The sequence below is a fragment of the Pinus tabuliformis genome, chromosome 2_1 (genome assembly GCF_031772625.1).
Source record: "Pinus tabuliformis cultivar Carrire ecotype Pingquan chromosome 2_1, CPIR1, whole genome shotgun sequence".
NCBI classification, from domain to species: Eukaryota; Viridiplantae; Streptophyta; class Pinopsida; order Pinales; family Pinaceae; genus Pinus; species Pinus tabuliformis.
This window is the reverse complement of record NC_142299.1, coordinates 416,164,495-416,186,086: the sequence shown is the minus strand read 5'-3', so window position 1 is coordinate 416,186,086 and position 21,592 is coordinate 416,164,495. Positions and strand designations below refer to the sequence as shown.

The 21,592-nt window shown below is 35.8% G+C and overlaps 1 protein-coding gene across 1 annotated transcript; it reads right to left on the bottom strand.

Annotated features, from left to right (window-relative positions):
• Positions 1 to 18,174: 18,174 nt before the first annotated feature.
• Positions 18,175 to 18,663, bottom strand: LOC149200680 (uncharacterized). The gene has a single exon (XM_089401029.1). It carries the CDS (start codon positions 18,661 to 18,663, stop codon positions 18,175 to 18,177), a length of 489 nt encoding a protein of 162 aa, XP_089257155.1.
• Positions 18,664 to 21,592: the final 2,929 nt, after the last annotated feature.

Below are 21,592 nucleotides of genomic sequence, written 5' to 3'. Positions count from 1 at the left end.
GGATTAAAGTATTGCTCGGTCTGCAGATGCTCCCAAACTCACTGGGGAACTTAACCGAGTCTTCAAAGTTTGGACCTATGCAGGTGTTTTGCTCTGTAGACGCTCCCAGACTCAGTTGGGAATTTAACGGGACTCCAAAGTCTTGACTTGGAGGGGTGCTCTACTCTCCAGATGCCCCCAAACTCAGTTGGTACCTTGCTGTCACTCCAAAGCCTTGACTTAGGTGGGTGCTTCTCTTTGCAGAGGCTACATGACTCGGTTGGGAACTTGACGGGTCTCCAACGTCTTGACTTGGGGGGATGTTCTAGTCTACAAAGGCTCCTAGATTCGATTGGAAACTTGACGGGCCTCTGACTTTTTCACTTAGGCTGGTGCTTCTCTTTGTAGATGCTTCTAGACTCGGTTGGGAACTTGATAAGCCTACAACATTTTAATTTGAGTGGGTGCTTCACGCTGCAAACACTCCCAGACTCTATTGGGAATTTGGTGGGCCTCCAATATCTTGACTTAGGTAGATGCTCTACTCTATAGATGCTCCCAGATTCGGTTGGGAGCTTGACAGGTCTCCAACGGCTTCACTTGGGTGGGTGCTCGGTTATGCAAACGCTACCAGACTCAATTGGGGATTTGATGGGTCTCCAACGTCTTCACTTTGGCTAATGCGCCGCTATGCAAACGTTACAGACACTCCCAAATTGGATTGGGAATTTAATGGGCCTCGAATGTCTTCACTTGGGTCAGTGCTTTGCTCTGCAGACGCTCCTAAAGTGGGTTGGCAACTTGACCAACCTCCAACATCTTCACTTTCGTTGATGCACCGTTATGCAAATGTTGCAGACACTCCTAGATTGGATTGGGAATTTAATGGGCCTCCAACAACTTCACCTGGGCCAGTTCTTTGCTTTGTCGACACTCCCAGAGTGGGTTGGCAACTTGAAGAGCCTCCAGCGTCTTCACTTGAGTGGGTGTTCTTCTTTGTAGGTGCTCCCAAACTCGGTAGGGAACTTGATAGGCCTCCAAAGCAGGCCTGGAATTTGACGTCTTTTAAGACGTATTTGACGACAACCAGAAAATTTAACCCGTCACATATTACTTCTCTTTGATATCTGCAACCTGTCAGAATGACATCTGATTTCAAATTTAAATCATCAAAAATTATAATACCTATACCATTGAAGGGATTTTCCTCTCAGCATAAGTTTAAATACAAGTAGTTGGCTGCACTCTCAATCTCTCGAGCATATCCATATTAAATCCACAACTCTATGATAAAGCATAATTGCATTGAATATTTATAACTGGGAATTCAAGTTTCCAACAATTGTTCTACACTCTCAATCTCTCTGGCATGCCCATAGTAACTCAAATACGGTGAAAGCTTATTAATCAAAATACAATGCCATATCACAATCATTTAGTGCACTCAGATTGTGTTCCAAATTCCAATGTAATCTTTCTAAAACATCCCCGCAAAAATAGGGTTCCCCCATCCCCAACTTCAACTACGCCTGGCACCCTTGGGCCTTTCCCATTTCCCACAGGATTCCGGCACCGAATCCATCTCATGCGGGGAATTCCCTTTTGGCTGCAAGAATCGTTTCACGAGCCTTTCTATTGTAGTCCTACTATTCATATAGAGGCGAATGTTGTCGAGGACAGCGTGGACGACTTGCCCTCCGCTGCCATAACCTTTCTGATTAAGATGTTTTTGGCATTGTGCAGAAATGGAAGGAGAGGAGGATATGACACAATTCTTTAAAATTAAGGTATGCCTCCATGGTAAAACATGATTTGTTTTGTTAATGCAAATTGGAAATTAAAGAGCTTGGTTTATTATAAATGGTTCAAATGGTTTTGTGAGTAGATTTTTATCCTTTTTGTTTAAATATTTAAATATTGTTAAGTACGTTAGGATTAGTTTATTATCATAATCTTATGTTTTCAAATTCGATTTCTGATTTTCTTAGTGCACCATATCTCTTTCTATTGTTTTCTCTTTGAATTTATCATCTTTCAAGTCAATTTTTTTTCTTTCAATACAATAGGTGGTCTGACATTTTACCAATTTTTTTTGGAATACTCATAAAAATTTTCGTAAAATATTTTTATTTTTGGAAACCTAATGCAATTGATCTTTTATCTATACCATTCATGTCAATTTGTTGTATAATGCAATGTCCTATAGCACCCATAATTACTTCTAGTTAGAATTTGTGTGTTTATCACTGGATTTGTTAAGGGTTCAAACTTTGTACAATCCTAATAACCAAATTATTATCTCAACTAAAAACTTTGTGGGATAATCTTTTAAGAAGACACCATATGATTATAAGTTTTTAAAATAGTTATTATATAATAATATGTTTGGCTGAATATATCAAATTCCAAATTTGATATGTTATTCATTTGTGTGAACTTTTCATATGCATTTTGAAACTTCACATATTCAAATTTAAATGGATTGAGATAGCATTCATACTAATACTAATAATATTGAATGCACCCAAAACTTTAAATTTATTGACATAAGCGTACTTATGCACTTCACACTTCCTCAAGAGTTGAGAGGCCATCCTGATCTCACTCGCATGCCCAACCACGGTTTAAAATATCTATAGTTTACATCGTTGCTATTACTCCAGTAAAGCACAGAAGTATTTTGAGGTGTTTTTGACTTGCTAAAGAAATGCTAGGACTTACTCCCAATGTGATTGTGGAGGTTGTACGTTTGATTGAGGCTGTTAGTTTTATGAGTTTTATGAATGTACATGGTTTGAGGTTAATAAAAATTTAGTTGTTTCAGCGAGTGGTAGGCACTTGATGTTGGAAGCTTTTCTTATTTAAAAAAAAAAAAATCAAAATGCTATTGTGTATTTTTTAAAATAATTTAATTGTATTTTTGGGTGGATTTTAAAAAATTAATTTAATTGTTTTTTAGGTTTAATGTTGATTTAATTAGTTATAATATATTTTGGATTGTTTTATAAATTAATTGTTTTAATGATTAAATGAAATTGAAGTTCAATTTAATATAATTATAACACATAACTCTTAAAAAAGAAGTAAGGATTAGTTGTTTTGCTTATATTTTCAAAAGTCTGAAGAATTTATAATGCTTTGTATGAGTAAGAATAAAAATAAATTATGGATATCTCATTATTATATAATAAAAATAAATTATGGATATCTCATTATTATAAATCTTTTAGCCAAAAGCATTAAGTATGAGTCTCAGTAGTTCTTTTCTTCATCAATTCTTTCTCTCACATACGCATAGATATATACTTAATTAAAATCATATAAAATTTAAAGATATAAAAATTAATTGAATTAAGGTCTAATTATTTTTCATTATATAAATAGAAAGTTATTATATGAATAACAAAATCTATATCCTTAAATCCACTTTGCAAATTGAAATAGTTTTTAATGTCAAATATTTATAACATAAAATAAAATTGAGAATGAAATAACTTATTTTTTTAATTTGAAAATAAGATACTATATGATTAAAAAGAGAGAATTAAACCAAAGATATTACTATAGAATAAAATTGCAACAATTCTTAGGAAAAACAAGGTACTTTTGGAGGAAGATTAATGAAATTTGAGATGCAAAAGTAGTTGAAAGAGACTTTCCAGATAAGGGGAAGTTGACATTCACAAATTTGAGTAGAATGTAAAATGAAAGGCATGAAAAATATAATAAGATCATCAAACTTCCATTTGATAGACAGAGAAGATTTGAAATTCCAGGATTCCAAGACTGCTCTAAAGTCTTTACTCTGGCGGGTGTTCTGCTCAGCAGATATTACCAGAGTCGGTTGAGAACTTGACCGGGCTTCAAACTCTTCGATTGGGTAGATTCTCCGCTGTGCAAACTATACAAAGCTCTCAGGGTCGGTTGGGAACTTGACGGGTTGGCGCAGGTGCAACACTATGCAGAGTCTCCCACGCTCCTTCGGAAATTTGATGGGACTCCAACGTTCTCACTTGGAACATTGGAAGGGTATTGCAATCTACAGATGTTGCAAATTTGAGGTCGTTGGAAATGCTTGAGGTGTCTTAATGTCTTAAACGAGAATGTCGTAGGTATTAAATCAATCAGCCGCACCAGGTTGTTGCACCCCAATGATCTCCCTTGCAATGAATGGATTCTTTTTAGCGTTTTGAGGTCGTTGGAAATGCTTGAGAGGTGTCTTAATGTCTTAAACTGCAATGTCGTAGGTATTAAATCAATCAGTCGCACGCCCCGATATTGCACCCCGATGATCTCCCTAGAATGAATGGATTTATTTTTGTATTTGACTTTATGGTGCGCAAATTGGTCATGGTTCGAGGCCATCCTTAAGTCGATTGCGGATTTCTGGAATACCCACTTGATTTCTCAATATTTCGGGAATCTGGATAATATTGGATTGTTTAATGTATCCAATAGTTTTGGGTTTTTTCATTGGGTGATAATGTCCGCGTTAATCTGGATAATATTGGATTGTTTAATGTATCCAATAGTTTTGGGTTTTTTCATTGGGTGATAATGTCCACGTAGTACGCTGAGGAGTTGCTCAGAAAGTTATAAAAATTTGGGTCATATTTAGAGAAAATCCAGCAAGGATTTTTGTAAATCCAAGTTATAGTTATTAAACTTCAAAATTTTAGGTGTTTTAAAAGTTTTTGATGGTGCTGAATCCATTTCCACTATCAAAAACACTATTGAAACACTGTTTCTACAAGATTTTTTGAAATTTTTTTGCCTAGATTCCCACCAATTTTGGCCGTCCAAGCAATTCCTCCGCCTCATTAGAGGACTCCAATAATATTTGCCACTCTTACGTAATTGTTTGTATATATACTTTTCCATACATATATATATATATATATATATATTCTTAAATGTATATGTTTGCATGATTTTTTTATTTTTTTTTGTTATATCAATAAATGTATTTAAAGATATTATATTAGCCAAATTTTGTGTAAAATTGTTTTTATATGAATATAAAATGTATTTAAAAATTTATTTTAATGAAATTTTAATATTTTTAAATTTTAATTTTTTTTTTATAATAATACAAAGATTTGTTTAAATAAGATGAGAGTCGTTTAAAGTGGCTGGAATCTGGACAAAAAAATTTCAAAAAATCTTGTCTAAGACACCTAAAATTTTGAAGTTTAACCGCTGTAACTTAGATTTATAAAAATCCTTGCCGGATTTTCTCAAAATATGACCAGAATTTCCATAACTTTCTCGGCAAAAAAGTACTCTCCTTCGTAATAAATTTTTTTAAGTTGGTTTGGTAAGTCTAAATAGTTAAATGAAAAATTGTTTATCATGTTTTTTATATTTAATATTTATTAAATTTGGTAAAAAAAATTCATATATGATTTTTTTACAAATTTATTAAAATAAAAATATAATTATTATATGATTTGGATTTTTTTCTATAAATTAGAATTAGATAAAATTCGATTATTATATCATTTGGATCTTTTTTCAAAAAATTATGATTAGAGTTTTGTTATATAATTGAAATGAAATTGTATTTTTGAAAGTACAAATATATTGAATATTTTAGAAAAAATCACCATTTTAGATTGTACAATTTCAATCAATAATTTTACAATTTCAATAAAGTTTTCAAAACTTAATTGAATTTTAAATAAAAGGAACTAAAAAAATATTCAATCAAGTTTAAATTGAGTTATTTTTATTTTTAAGGAATGTAAATTTATCTAATATACTTAAGTTTATCAAATTATTGTGAGGAATGATTGTCATTTTTCTCACCTAAATCAATTTCTACAAATAATATTGATAAATATTATTGTAAGGCATCTAACTTTGTATAAAAAATATAAAAAGAAAGAACAAATGAGTTTAAAACTAGAAATATAAAAAGTGTTCAAAATATGAAAAATTAAAATAAAATTTTATTTATTATATATTTCATCTCTTATATATATATATATGAGAATACTAAAATTTAATCATTTACAAAAGGGGAATAAAAAATAAAAAATTAAGTATTTAATTTAATGAATATTTAAAATTATAGTTTTTCTAACAAATTATTATCAACATTTAATTATATAATTTTTGGTGAAATTTGCAATTGAATGTATCTGGACAATTGATATATGCAATTCCAATAATTCATTTTCTTTTAATATTTTTAATTCTCAATTTGAGAAATTATTAATTTACTTCGTCATCATGAAAAGTAATCATGCCATAATTAAGATTTGAACTTGGATAAAGATCATAATAATTTATCCTTTCAACTACAAGGTATCTCAATAATCGTTATTTTCAATTCCAATAATTCCTTTTCTTTTAATGTTTTTAATCCTCAATCTATTAAAATTTTAATTTATGAGGTCATCATGAAGATTAATTGACATGTCATAAATAAGATATGTGCTTGGATAGAGATCATAACAATTTATCCTTTCAACCATTTGAGCTAGACACAATGAATTTTCAAGGTTGAATTGATTATATAAATTTTGTTAAAATTAATTTAAACTCTTTCTGTAACACCCAGGTGTTGTAAATATTTATTAGTTACTTTTGCTGTTGTGAACTCAGTAATTTACCAAAGATGGACTCTGGATAATTAGTTATTATTAAAAAAAAAACAAAAAACAAAAAACATTATCCCTATAAGAAGTCCTAGAATTTACCAATGGGGACTCTAAATATATAAATATATATACAAGACACTTAAGAGTCAGGAACATTTATATATTTTCTTCATTTCCCCAAAGATAAGTAAGAGGTTATTTCTTGAAAATAACAGATAAGTATTTTGTCTGTTATTTATGAGTTGTCTCTTAAAATAGTTCTGTGTTTTTAAAGGAATTAATGGTAGGCGAAGTATATACATATAAATGAGCAAAAAGTATGTTGCTTTCTTTGCCGATATCCAAACCTGTAGTCATCAAGGATTCGGGGGTCCAGAGTCACAAAACGGTGTGGAGACAGAGATTATAATGAAAATCTTGTAATATAAACCAAAAGAATCGAATTGTAATTATATGTTTGAATTAGAATAGAGAAAGACCTTGACCCATTCCAGGGGTAAGGGTTAGACCAGAACCAAGCCAAGATTTCCTCGGCAGTTCCAGGCAGTCCCTTTCCTGCAAAGGAAGGGTTGAGCTTTGAACACGGAACCAGGTATGGACTTCAAAAAAAATAAAAAAATTCAAAGCCATGTCGTGACATAACATTGTCGTGTCTGCATGTCGGTAAACAAGATATGGGTTATGTTTCTAACCAATGTTAGCGTTAGTTAACATAAACTGAAAACTCATTGAGACTCTTTGTATTAATCGACATTTACATTTACATTTAACTAACGCTAACATTTGCCAAATAAGACCTCCAAAGTTATGTATTGGACCATTGTATAATGTTGATAAGTAGATTAAAAAATGCTTCATAAAATATAAATCTAAAACATTGGGTTAAACTGAATGGATTAATTTTGGTTTTTGTGTGGGAATAGTGCAAAAATAGTCTCTGCAGGCACTAATAACATGTTTACTAACTTTTATAAGATAAAATGATGACATGACCAAACTAACCAATAAGAAAATGTACATGCAAGGGAATTAAGGTTGTTACAACCTCTCCCTTGTGAGGGGAACAATGTCTTCAGTGTTCCATGACTATATCTAATAAGACAAAATATACATAAGGCAACCTCTCATTAGGTTCCTTTCAACAAGATGATTTTGGTGATGTAAAATTTCGCCTCAAACAGGCTCCGAAATCATGAGATATGGTGTTACACTTATTCATAATGTACTCGTGATTAGGCTTGTAAAGAAAGAAATGTTTCTGTTGAACAGGTATATAAAAAAGAAATTCGAAGATAGATAGTAAGTGTGAGATCTTCCAAAATAATAAGCATGAGAATGTGAAAAGTCCAAGTGCAGAACAACTACTACCAATTCCATACTAAAGGGTAGAAAAATATTTGTATGGACAACATAACTTTAGGGTGTTTCTTTGATTTCAAACATGAGAGTATTTTAGCAAGGAGCCTTCTTTTCTCTCAAAATGGGGAAGATGATCAAGGAGGATCACAACACGAGTCTAGCCCAATCATTCTCATTAAAAGTTAAAGAGCTACATGTAAGAAATATGAAGGTGATATACAGTGCGACATTGACATGTATTTAAATCCTGCATCTGCTTCGATCATGACTCAATATGAAATCAAAGATTTCAGCAAATTACAATCAAGTGGAGTTCAGGCAGAAGTTTCTGAATGAGAATTGATGCCTTCGTTTCTCTTGATGAATAATTGAGGTAGTAATTTGATATCTGATGTACACCTACAAGGGAATTTCAGTGATATTATCTAGGTGAGTAAGTCATAGCATGATAGTGCATCACAAGAAAACTATTCATTGAAAACACAATTTTCATTCTTTCTATCTTCCTCCTCTACGGCGGTTGTTATTTCTGTTGTGAGATCAGGGGCTTCCTCTTATGATGACGATGAGTAGCCCTTTTCATGTCATATATGTTTATGCCTTTGGTTACTTGGGAAGTTTATTGTTCTATATTTTAGATTCTGGGAGTTCATTCCACACATTAAGAGTGTCACTACTGCATCATATTTCTGAGTCACGTTGACCACCCAGCGCACCCATCCGATGGCAATCTGAATTTGGTAGCTCCTCCAGGTGGCTGCGACACGGGCGCTGGGGACAATGTTGATGACATGTGGATAGACTCTCCTTGCCGGGTGGAGAAGGATGCTCGGGACCCTCTGCAACATGCATGATACCTCCGGTACCGAGCCTACTGATTGCAACTCCCCCTTCTGGTTTTTATATCCTATGTGTTATGCTTCTCTGGATTTTGTCAAATATGCGTTGTATCAGTTTCTGGCTAGGTATAGTTATCAACCATTATAGTCTTATGCTCTGTATCGGGTCTTGGCTCGGCAAGCCCTTGCTTTTGTCAAGTTTTGCATATGGCTATCAGGGCAGCACAGATATTATCATGGCCATAGTTCTTATCTGCTCTGTAATGTTGTTCACCATTTTGGTTAGCATCTATGTATGTAAGGGCTCTGGGAATTATGTATTGGGTCTACTCAGTCCCGGAATTGGGTCACAAGGTTATCTGACTATCAAGGTATCTGGTCTTATGGTCTCTGGATCAGGATTGTTGGATGGCTTCAGCCTCCTCTGAGGTCTTAACCTCTCTGTAAATATTTTCTCTTTATTAATAGATTTAGCCTTTACATAGAGAAAAAAAAAAGACATTGTTTCATGTTGTTAAATAACAAATTTTGTTAGAGAGGCAACTCACCTTGCATTTACGTACCAAAAGGGCATCCAATGCAAGAAGAAAAAGCCAAAACAACATGTAAAGAAAAAAATAGGGATTTGACAGAAATTAATCTATTAATAGGTTGGTCAGTTTTAAAAATATTTTTGTCCACAAGGGCAACTATTCTAGGGGATGAAAAGCACATCTGACTATAGAATTCCTGTGCAAACGGAATAAGGTGACTATTGAATAGCTCTAAAGTGTTGTAAGAAGCACCCACTCAATTCCAATGACAAAGAAGATATCCCAACTTTGCATTGCAGCAGGTAAAAGGTATATAATGCTACATACTACATTATTAATAATCTTTCTCCTATATTCACAACTATAAGTAATGAAGTTTGGTTAATATATGTTACGGCATATTATTTGTGATTATTAACTAGAAATTTCACCACATGTTACAAAGGAAAAGTTGTAACTTGGTAGTAGCATAGGAAAAAGTAGCATTAAATTGTTACTCTTCCATGATGACAATGAAAGCATCAATTGCAACATTTGGGGCAAAAGTCATTGGTGTGGTTGATACTCAAAACCAATTCAACAATTTCAAACATTGTGAAAGCATGCAAAAGAATAAGAACTTTGTTCATGAAATAAGAGCCATTTTCAAACATTCTCTTGAGGTCTTCCAGATCTGCAAAGATCAATGTGAAGAAACCCTTGGCCCTCATTCGAAGTTTTTTTGGACCCACCAACCTCTATTTCTTTTGGATCCAATTTACTATATCTTGCTCCTTCAATTGAATGTCCATCAACTTATAAATCAAGGCATGGTCCTTCATAAACTTCCATGATTCCTTTAGTTGATTATTGGGAATGATGTACTTGGGTTTTTATGTTACCTTGGGGAGGCACCGCCCCCACAATCTAGACTACAATTGGGCCCCAAAACAGGGTTTCCTTTGTCCCAAAATTTTATGTAGAGGAACAATTTGGTCCATCTGTGGGTTTCTGTGATCCCATAACAACATTGCGATTGGAGGGGATTGCGAGCGTCCCTGAGGTACCACTCATATGGCTTGCCAGTGGAAGCAATTGATAAGAAAATGAGAATTAAAGCACTCAAATATGAAAAAAATCATAGTCGTGATTCGGGTAAAAAAGCCTGTAAGGGCAAAGATTGCATGCAAATAATTTTACTGTCAATGGTTGTTTCTAAAACATAATCAAGAATAACATAATGGAATATTGGCACCACATTAGAAAGTTGGAAGAAATAAAAAAAATATGAGAATTGAGATATTGTGTAATATTTGATTCCAACGTCAATAGAAGATGTCCAAGTATTCCTTTTGGTCCATCTTGAAATGATCATGAAAATCAATAAACAGAGATGTAGGGCGTGGCCCCTCTTTCCCATTGTTCATCATATCCATAATTGGAGTGAAGATCGCGAACCACATAAGAGATAAACCAAAAAACACAATGCTCCATCAATCATGTAAAACAACAACTACTAAATTTAATTTGTTAATCAGAAAGAGAAGCATAGAGATTCATAAGTGAAAGAGAATTGGAGAAATTCTAAAGCGTATGTTATGTGATTAAATTGCATTGCCGATAGAAAGATCATTGATTGATGGTGAGGAAATCGGTATCGCCACAGCCAGGTTTGCAAAAATTCTCAGGTATTTGATTTTCCACAAATAACGTAATTGCAGTTATATGCAGATTGAAGTTATCGTCCAATTAATTTGCATCAAATTTTATCGTGAAACCATTTTTGTCATTTTGGAGACCACTCAAATGTGGGGGCCAATCAGGACGTTATGCATGTGGGGTTTAGGAGTCTCCGATTGCTCATCATCCAAGATTATCTCATCCGAAAAACATCATTTACTAGTTCATATATCACAATAGTGTGTGATTTTACCTTCAATCTAATTCTCACGTATGTAAACCTTGATTTGTCGACATGAAGTTTTGTATATTCCAAGTTTGGTCCTTACTTCAAATTTGATGGAAGAATATTCGAATCACTAACTATTTTTGAGTTGTAACATATTTTTCTCTTGTTTTCTTTGTTTCATTTTCTCGATATATGGTTGTTTTCGATACATGTTTTGCTTACCTCTTTGTTTCGTTCACTCATTTGGTTTTCTAGCTAAAATTAACGCTGATAAGCATCGATGGGCTTTGGGAGAGACCTATTGCTATAGAAAATGAATGACCAGTCCTTCCGACATTCTACAATGATGTAAAATACTACGAATCAGAGAGAACCGTTTTCCTATCTTCCATTGAAGACCTATATAAATGGTGAGTGACATGATATCGCTGATTTTATTATATATTTGAAAATTGTTTATCCTGGAGAAGGAGATGAAGATGAAACAAATTTTAATTCTAACATCGTCAAGCATGAAATGGTCAAGTCTCTTAGTGATGCTTGTGGACCCAGCCCAACCATTTCTCCAGGTTAGAATAAAGGGAGCCGAAAAAATATCCACCAAGTGGATCCTGCCAAAAAAATTGATGAAGTAACCCGCCAATGGGTCCAGTCTGCAGTGACCCCCCCATACCTCATTATCTTCAATGGTGAGGTTCAAATACCCTGCCAAAATAATGGATACCATCTTTAACAGGTTGCAGGATTCCAATTTATCCCAAAAGTATCTTCTGGAAGAATATGGCGCATATGTATTAAGAATATTAAATATGTCCTTCAAGCCCCTGATGAAACCAGATAGAAGGATACCCACAAAGGATTTTTAGGCAAGAAAATTCATGACCTTAGGATCCCAAAAATTTGCAAGACTGCCAGATAAACTCAAAGAATCCACAACACATACCCACCACCTAAGACAAATGTGGAGGAGATTGGGCCAAATTTTGTCTCCAATCATCATCGTCTCTTGTAAAAGGATAATACAGGGGTGATTAACCCCAATCAAGTGCCGGAGTATGATGATTTTTTCGACACTCCCAAAGACCCTCATGTTTAAGGACATGATTATCATGGTAATCCCTCATAATCTCACAAATAATCTCTAAGGGCCCGAATAAGAGAGAAAGTAGAAACAAAATATGACGTACCAAGATACAATGTTCTTGAAAGATTGTGAAGATCACTATCAGCCCCATTTGAACAATTCGAAGGTTTCAAAAAATATACCTTCCTAATGGTCCAATTATGATGAGAATTGGGACTGATAGAGATCTTAGGAGAGGAGGGTAAACGAATTAGCAAGGTCTCCAGATGGATAGCAGGGTGAAGGCAGAAAAACTCGACATAAATCCCCACCAAATTAGTAGGAGAAACGTTTCTAGAAAAAGTCCCAAATTGAATGTGAGTAGGGTCAGGGCTAACAATCAATGAGTCATCAGTAGTGTAGGTTGTCCCATTCGCATCAAAAGATAGAGTTTGGGTAGATTCAAAATTGTCTTAACATGGAGCAATTTCTGGTACAAATAACAATGAAGGATGTTTAATACCATCAGAATGTGGTAGCTGAATATGCGAAGAAATAATACATAAAGGATGGAATGTAGAATCACTAAGGGAAACAACACTCACTACCAAATCATTACGAATATGTTGCTCAGGACATGTCATAGGTGGTGTGATTTTAAGCTTACCTGAGAGAGAGTGATGACCAATATCCTAAGCCATCAGAGATTCTACGAATGTGAATGGACGACCCCCATCACATGTGGTCTCTGATATTACATGTCACTAATTTCTAAATCTATGCGGGTGCTCAACAATAATATGCCCAACATTATGATAACCTAGGTAGCAAAAAGGAATTGGCCAATAGTCAATTCGTTACTTAGTAGAGAAGCCACCACAATTGAGCTCCACCTTCGTGCTAAGGCCAACAACAAATTCCACCTCCACCGAAATCCATTCGATACATTTATCTCTCTATAACATGATTGCTTCCTCCAGGAAAACAAATTTACCAATGGAATTGGCGATCATCATGAGTGATTCACGTGACTAGAATACAAGGGGTAAACTAGGGAGTTTATACCAAACCAATTTCTTTCATGGTAATTCCAGGTATAGATCAAATCCCACATGCCACTGATGTAAAGAGAGGAAACCATGGCCATCAACCCAATACGATTCCAAAATATTTTCATCTTCGTCATCATTAATAAAGTGGAAGTAGAACCACTGATTGTATAAAATTCCGAAAAGAGGAGAGTACTTAAAAATAGGGTACTAGTGTTCTTTAACAAAAGACGTCATCTGAGAGTCATCCATTCATAGATAATACCACTTACCCACCAAATCCCGTTGTTGTAATCCTACCACCCGGTCCCAAAAAACATTAGAACCAAAAACGAGTTTTTGATAATCCAGATCAACCTTAACTACCTTCTTTTTCCATGAATGATGGAAATTTTTTTCCATGGATTACCACATTCAGGTTCAATAGCCGGTGGGGATGCCAAAACATTTGAATCCACGTGTATAGTTCCATGTACAAGAGATATCCCAGAGGGTTTGACTCCTGCCTTGGGGTAGCCACGACTCTCCGCCTCAATAGTCTCATGTACCAACGCATTGAGTAATGGCATGTGATCTCCCCAGTTGCCTTTAGTATCAAGTGACATCCTCCTGATAGATGTAAAGGCCAGTTGTATAGCTGACACCATCGACACTCTGCAACCCCACCTATATGTGCACCAAAGTAGAGAGCATTACTAAAAATACCTTATGCAGAAGTGTCTAAAAAAACCTCGATAAAATATGTAGACAAGGTAAATTAATGTCAATTATCAATTATAGGCCCCACTCAATGTAGGTCACCACCAACTTAATCCACTAGGACACCTCTTCAAGTACAATAAGCTGGCCAATCACCACCAACAAATGTTGTTAAGAAAATCTCATCAAGCACACAATCGACAAATATCTTCATTGATGACCCAAACCATTAATGGAATGTCCCTCATAATTAATGGCCAACTTGGAAAATAAATATTTCCCTGGACTAATTAATGACCCCAAGAGACTCCTTCTTGATAGATTTCAAAATTCAAATATTTTACCAACTCCACCAACCAAAATGAATGAACTTACGTAGCTGTAAAGATCATCTGAAATCCCCCGATCAACCACTTCAAAACCAAAGAGGAGTAGGAAAATCCACAGGAGAAAAGCTTTAGAAGAAAGACCACGTAAAATGACTAGCTAGTTCGTCTAAGATAGACCACAGAGAAGACCAATAGGTAGCAGCTAAGATCCCAAAAAATCCCATGATCGACCAATCCCAAACTAGAGAAGGAGAAGGAAGATACACAAGAGCAAAGGTTTAGAAGAAAGACCACGAAAACAACCAACTAGTGTGTCTCTGGTAGACCACATAGTAGAACAAAAACTAGAGTGTAAAACAAATTGTTATTAGTGTACCTTGAAACAAGAAAACCAATAGAGATCTCTGATATCATCTAGAATCATGATAAAAACTGAATCTAGCTCAGATAATTGTGCTTAGACATATTGCACCCAACAACACCAGCAACTGCACTAGTGAAGGCTACATTTAATCAATTTACCTCCACACATGTAGCCAAAATTACCGTCCTTGTGAATTTTGTGACTAATGATTCCATAATCCAATCTTTTATCTTGAATGTCTGCTTCTCGCAAAAGTTGTCGTAGAGATTTTGAAGTAGGCATATTGCCTGCCAAAGGATATTTTGTAATTTTCCTCCACCATCCTTGTAGAAATTATGGTGTAGATTTGCAACTGCTCATGAAGTTTTAATCAAAATAACAAGACACAAACCTACTCTACTTCTTTGCGGAAGTTAATTCACAATTTAGAACCAAAATTTGAAACATGCAATAAGGAATAACACACATGCACACAATAGTTTTCCTAGGGAAAGCAATCTACTAAAAACCCCAATTCCTGCTTGGATTAATATGCTGAATAGAGGTGTATTACAATTTCTTTGCTCAATTGAGCACAAATTGCAAGTGAATAACCTATATGTCTTCTCACTGAGAAGCTATGACCTAGACTTAGTCAATTTATGCCTCTACTTGAGCCCCTATTTCCTTGCAAATTTCCTTGAGAAATTTGCCCCTATTATTTAGGAATTTTTCCAAAATGGATTCTGCAATTCCCAAGGTTGATCATCTGACTGCATGCAAGACCTATACACTCAAGACTAGTCTACAACTAATGCTACACTCCCTTGGAATCTCCACCATCACTGGGGAACTCGAATTCTCTTCATGCACCAGTTATTTTGGGTTGATTTATCAATTAACTATATGATCACTGAGTTTGACTAAAGTCTCACTACACAATTGACCTTCCACTAGTTCTTCCAACAATTGGAACTAGTTTAACTAAAAACAACTTGAGATAATTGATTTTAATTGCTACAAATTAGCAATCACACATGCTTAACTGAACTCTAACTCCTCCAACTCAAATTTATTAAGTAAGCTGGTGACACAAGTCATCTCACACAACTTAACTGCATCCAAATTGTCTGCTGAAGTGGAAATTCAAATTTTCTCAATTTAATCAAGGCAAAATCAAATTGAGAATTTCTTGCTACATTCTTCAACAATCCTTCAGGTGAATCTAATCCATGTTATCGATGATAGTCAAGAGTTCCAACATAACAATGTGTTGATAACAACAACGAGTGGATAGAAGCAGCATTCAAAATAAATGAAACGATCAAAAACACAGATTACAACACAATGAATGGAGACCTTGAAAAATACTCCAACTATGTTACTGCGTATCCACATTCAACGAAAGTGCCTCCATTTCTCCTCTCACTAAGTACACATCTATTATGATCTCCATCACCCTAAATCCCATCAGTTGTTATCGGCCTCCATCGCTCTGCTTCCTGAATAACCCATCAATAGTGTAAAGACAAACCCCTAATCCTTTACCTTTACCTTTTTTACGAGTGCCTTGTATTGAAAATTTTAAGACAAATGATTTCTTTTATATTAAAAAATTATCTTAAAATCCCCCTCTATGTAGTAGTGTCGAATCCAATAACAAACAAGCTGTCTCTAATCGTATCAATAGAGATCGAAGGGACATAAGAGGAATTGATGTTCAGGAAATCTTGTCGGGGAAAGTAGTCACATTCTCTAGAGTTGGCTACCCCCACAAAACAAAGAGCACAAAAGGTCATTGTCTTTATATAAGATAATGTGAATGGTAAGTGAAATAGCAGCATCAGTATATGCGCGAGACAATAGTAGCCTGCAAGCTGGTGGACTTAGGGCGCACTGTCAGAGTTAATTTTGCAATTGTTAGATAATATTGTTTTAAATTGATATGGTTTTTCCTTAATTTTTAATTGTCTTAAATAGGTTTCGTCTTAATTGTCATTGTCTTAAGTGGCCATTGTCTTAAATGTAAAGTTTTGTCTTAAAATATTTTTATCTCAAACTGTTTTTGTCTTAAAATATTTTTGTCTTAAACTTGTTTTGTTTTAAATATAAAGTTTTGTCTTAAAATGTTTTTGTCTCAAATTGTTTTTGTCTTAGTTTTATCTTAAGATATTTTTGTCCAAATATAAAGTTTTTTCTTAAATTGTTTTTGTCTCAAATTGTTTTTCTCTTAAATTTTATATTTAAGACAATTTAATTTATATTAAATTTTAATGTAAAATAATTAAAATAAAAAATGACCTTTTAAGAAAAAATATTTCTTGTCTTAAAAAAACATCTTAAAAGTGCCCTTAGTGTAATAGTAACTAGTTCATTGAAAAAACGGATATTGGAACATAATGGATTTACCCTTATGTTAAAAATCAAACACAATATAGAGATTAGGGTCATTTTTGCTTCTTTTATAACTATGTTGTAGGAAAAATGAATCAATTTTATCATACCACAACTTGGGTGCCTGTTTTAGTCCATACGATGCTTTCCTTAATCTACTGACTAAATGCTTCCTAATACCATGTTAAAAATGGAAGACCATTGACCATACCTCGTTTCTGAAGTAGCAGTAGGTCATTAAAATTGACATGACCGAATATTTGATGCCATAAGTCTTCTGTAGTGATAACTGATGAAGTCAAGGCTTGGTGTGGTACGCTTCTTACATTAAGCTTATACATTCGTCCCACTCGAATACCTGATGCAATTGGCTTCATACAATCTAGAAGATCTTTAATAACAAAATAAGACTTTAAAAACTCTACCTTAAGTTTCTAATATGTTATCATAGAAACAGATATCAGATTCATTTTTATTCTTGGTACATACATTACATTTTGAATATGCCTAACATTTCCATCGGGAAATATGGCAAGAGCATTACCATACCCTTTGATTTGGTACCCTCTATCATCACCAAAGTAGATATTAGCATCACTGTTGGTTTCTTTGAAATTCTCAAACCAATGTCTGTTACCTGTCCTGTGAGTGGAAGCTCCTAAGTCCACAAACCAATTTTCTGCTTCATCATCCTCAGCGGAGTACACATAATCAGATACAAACAATATGAGATTCTGATTCTGATCTTCATCGGTAAAATTCCCTGCATGCTTCTTATGTATATGTCAACCTTCATCAAGATTCTTTTAATGGCAATTCTTAGCAATGTGACCAACTCTACCACAATAAAAACAGTTGGGTCATGAATCACTTCTGTTTGAAGACATACCTTGAGGTGGTTTTCTTTGTGGTGTACCTCCGCCTTTCTGTCCTGCACTTGCCTTCCCTCCGAAGGGCTTCTTCTTCGACATTAAAGCAAGATCTGAACTCTGGGGTTTCAGAGTCATCCACCTTTCTTCCTCTTGCATCAGGATCCCTGTCGATTCTTCAAATTTGGGGGTTTTCTCTCTCGCATTCAATCCCGTGATAAACATCTAATAGTCATCAGTCATACCATTCATGGTAATCATGACAAGATCAGTGTTTGACACTATCTCCCCTATGTCACCCAGGTTATCTCTGAGTTCCTTGATTCGAGAGATGAATGCAACCATTGATTCATTCTCCTCCATTTTAATGGAGAGAATCTTGCTTTTCAGAAACAATAGGCGATTTGTATTTTTGATCTCGTATAGGTCCTTGAGAGTTGTCCAAATGCCATTTGTTGATTTACATTCTCGGATGTAAGGGATAATACAATCTTTTATTAACAATTTTAAGAGCACTTTTTCTTTATTCTCCCTCTTTTCCCAATCCTGGATTGTTGTTGTTGTTCCGCTTATAGCTATGGTCGACTTCAACTCATCACCGCTTGCAATTGCCCATGCATTTTGCCCCTCCAACAGGGTCTGCAACTTAGATTTCCAATTAGAATAATTGGATTTGTCGAGCTTATTTCTCTCATTCAAGTATGCTTCAGCCATTATTGTTCATATTGACAGGTCTATCTCAAAAAAAAACATTCAACCTCTAACAATTGAAATAAAATGGATCTATCTCCAGATCTTAAAAAAATGTTGTTGTTAATACAACCCGTTTCAGATGGGTGCACAAAACAAATATTTTTTAAGGATATAGAAACCTTCTTAAAAAAAATGACCCCCTTTTAAAATGTGCCCCAAACACTTTCCGCTTAAAAATATTATAACCCCTTAAAAAAAAGTATTCAAAAGGAGAAAAAACGATTTCAAAGATACCCAATGATAGAGCTCCTTTCTTTTGATTGCGCCTCCAGAAGGTCTCCATAGTCGATCAACACCATGTCCCGTGCACTCAAGTTCTCTGCTCCTCAAAACAAAATCGCATCAGATCTCGATCCACTACCTAGCTTCCGCCGCAGTTGACAAATCAGACCCCCTACCTTAGATCAGGTCGGTCCATCTATGCCAACTCGGCTCTTCTCACGTTGCTTTGTCAACTGACTCCACGCGCAAATAGAGGTCTAATCAATTCGATCAGTGCGCACATCGATGCCAACTCGTAAACCCCAAATGTTGCCACAACAACCTCCAACCATGACTTCGCAACAAATCCACGACCTTCGATGGCTTATCTAAGAGCGAAATTCGGCCACACACCTGGCGCACGCTGTTGCCAATCGACCTGCCCAACTTCAACTACAATTGATAGATGCAATCAAGCCACCACCAACATGCAGATCCACCATCCAGTGTTGGATGTGTGGATCTCAGTCCATCGCTGCACCACACCTCACCATTGCGCCCCAAGAACATGACTCCGCCACTTGTAAATAAGTTAGAAAACCCGCACAAATGAATCTAGCTAGTAAAGGTTGAACACACAGCTTTGCAGAGCAAAAACACTAAAAGAAAATCGAAAGAACAAAAGAATGATTCATTAGAAAAGAGGTTACAATGCTCATGATATAGCATTACTTGGTGAAGATCCCGAGGTAATGCACCATAGTGGTGATCAATGAGAAGACTCAACACCTACAACAAGTTCTGGAGAGAACTAGCTAGTTGTGGAGTGAAAGGAGGAGCAAATCGGGGAGTAAATCATGTAGAAGAACTAACCAGTTGCAGAGTTAAAGAAGGAGAAAATGAGGGAGTAAATCATGCAGAAGAACTAACCAATTGTGGAGTTAAAGAAGGAGCAAATCAAGGAGTAAATCATGCAGAATGATCTTGCGTGCAGTCCCATGCTCTAACTAAGAGTCCGCATGTAGGTGTGTAGTACTTCCAACAGCCCCCCTTAACACCACTATGGGGAAAAATAGAAAATGGGCCCTGGCAACTAAGGCCAAAGGTCACCCAAAATACAATGCAACTTGTACTAAAATTGAGGAAAAAGGGAAAACCTCGTGGGAAAAACCCCCCCTCAAAATACAATGTAATCGAAAGAAAAGAGGAAGAAAAGACAGTTGCTAAGCAACTGTGTCCTTCACTCCAAGATGATTGCAGAGAGAGAAAATATTGCTTAGTGAATGTCTTGGTGAAGATGTTTGCAGTTTGTTTTGCTGAAGGATAGAACTACAAATCAATGACCTGATCATGTACTAAGTCTCTGATGTAGTGCATATGGATCTCTATGTGCTTCGTCCGCTACCGCTGTACTGGATCCTTGCAAAATTTGAGAGTGATCTAGTTGTCACACTAGATGACAATGGGCTGGTGGAATTGGACGCCTAACTTAGTGAGGAAGTGTTGTAGCCATAGACCCTGAATGGTGATGTTGACTACTCCTCTGTACTCGGCCTCGATTGAAGAGAGAGAAATAGCAGCCTGCTTCTTGCTCGCCCAATAGATAGGGCTGGACCCTAGACTGAGTGAATATCTGGAGGTGGACTTGCAATCAATATTGTCTCCCACCCAATCAGAATTAGTGAAGCCAACGAGATTCAATTGCCTGCTACATAGTGAATCCTGAAGGTGATGGTGCCCTACACATATCGGAGGATGCGCTTGGCAGCATTCCAGTGTAGCTCATGCGGCTCCTGCATGTATCTGGAAACTGCCCCTACTGCATATGAGAGATCTGGTCTGGAGTGGGTGAGGTACAATAAGCTCCCCATTAGCTGTCGGTAGAGAGTGTTGTCAACTAATAGAGTGTCACCTCCATCCTCAAGGCGAACCCCAGACAGAAAAGGAGTCAGTGCTGGCTTGCAGTCAGTCATGTGAAATCTCTCGAGGAGATCCCGTGCATACTTAGCCTGAGAGAATTTGATGCCTGTGGCATCCTGGCTGATCTCAAGACCAAGAAAGAAGTATAATGGACCCATGTCTGTCATCAAGAACCTATCATGCAAGGCCCTCTTGACTGCAGCAATGGCTGAAGCCGAGTTGTCGGTGATCAAAAGTTCATCCACATACAAAACTAAGATAAGAAGAGAATCATGTGTCCTGAGCATGTAAACATTCGGATCAGACTTACATCTTTCAAAGTTTTGTGATAAGAGAAAAGAATCCATCTTCACATACCAAGCTCTCAGGGCCTACTTAAGGCCATAGAGAGATTTCTTCAGTTTGCAGACCAAAGATCAATCCTGAATGAAACCATGTGGCTACTCCATGTAGATCTCCTCAAATAGGTCTCCGTGAAGAAAGGCATTCTTCACATCCATCTGATGTACTTCCCACCCCTGGGCAACCGCAATGGCAAGTGCAAGGCATATAGAATCCATCTTTGCTACTGGAGCAAAGGTCTTATCATAATCAATGCCATGCACTTGCTGAAAGCCTTTGGCTACTAGCCTAGCTTTTTGTCTGGTGATTTGCCCATCTGTAGCACTCTTGGTCCTGTAGACCCATTTGCATCGGACAAGTTTCCTTCCTGAAGGAAGGGGGACCAGATCTCAGGTCTGGTTCTCGAGGAGAGAATTATACTCCTCCT

What these genes read in the sequence shown, in the direction of transcription:
- LOC149200680 (XM_089401029.1), bottom strand. Translation starts at nt 18,663, where the DNA reads ATGGCTGAAGCATACTTGAATGAGAGAAATAAGCTCGACAAATCCAAT.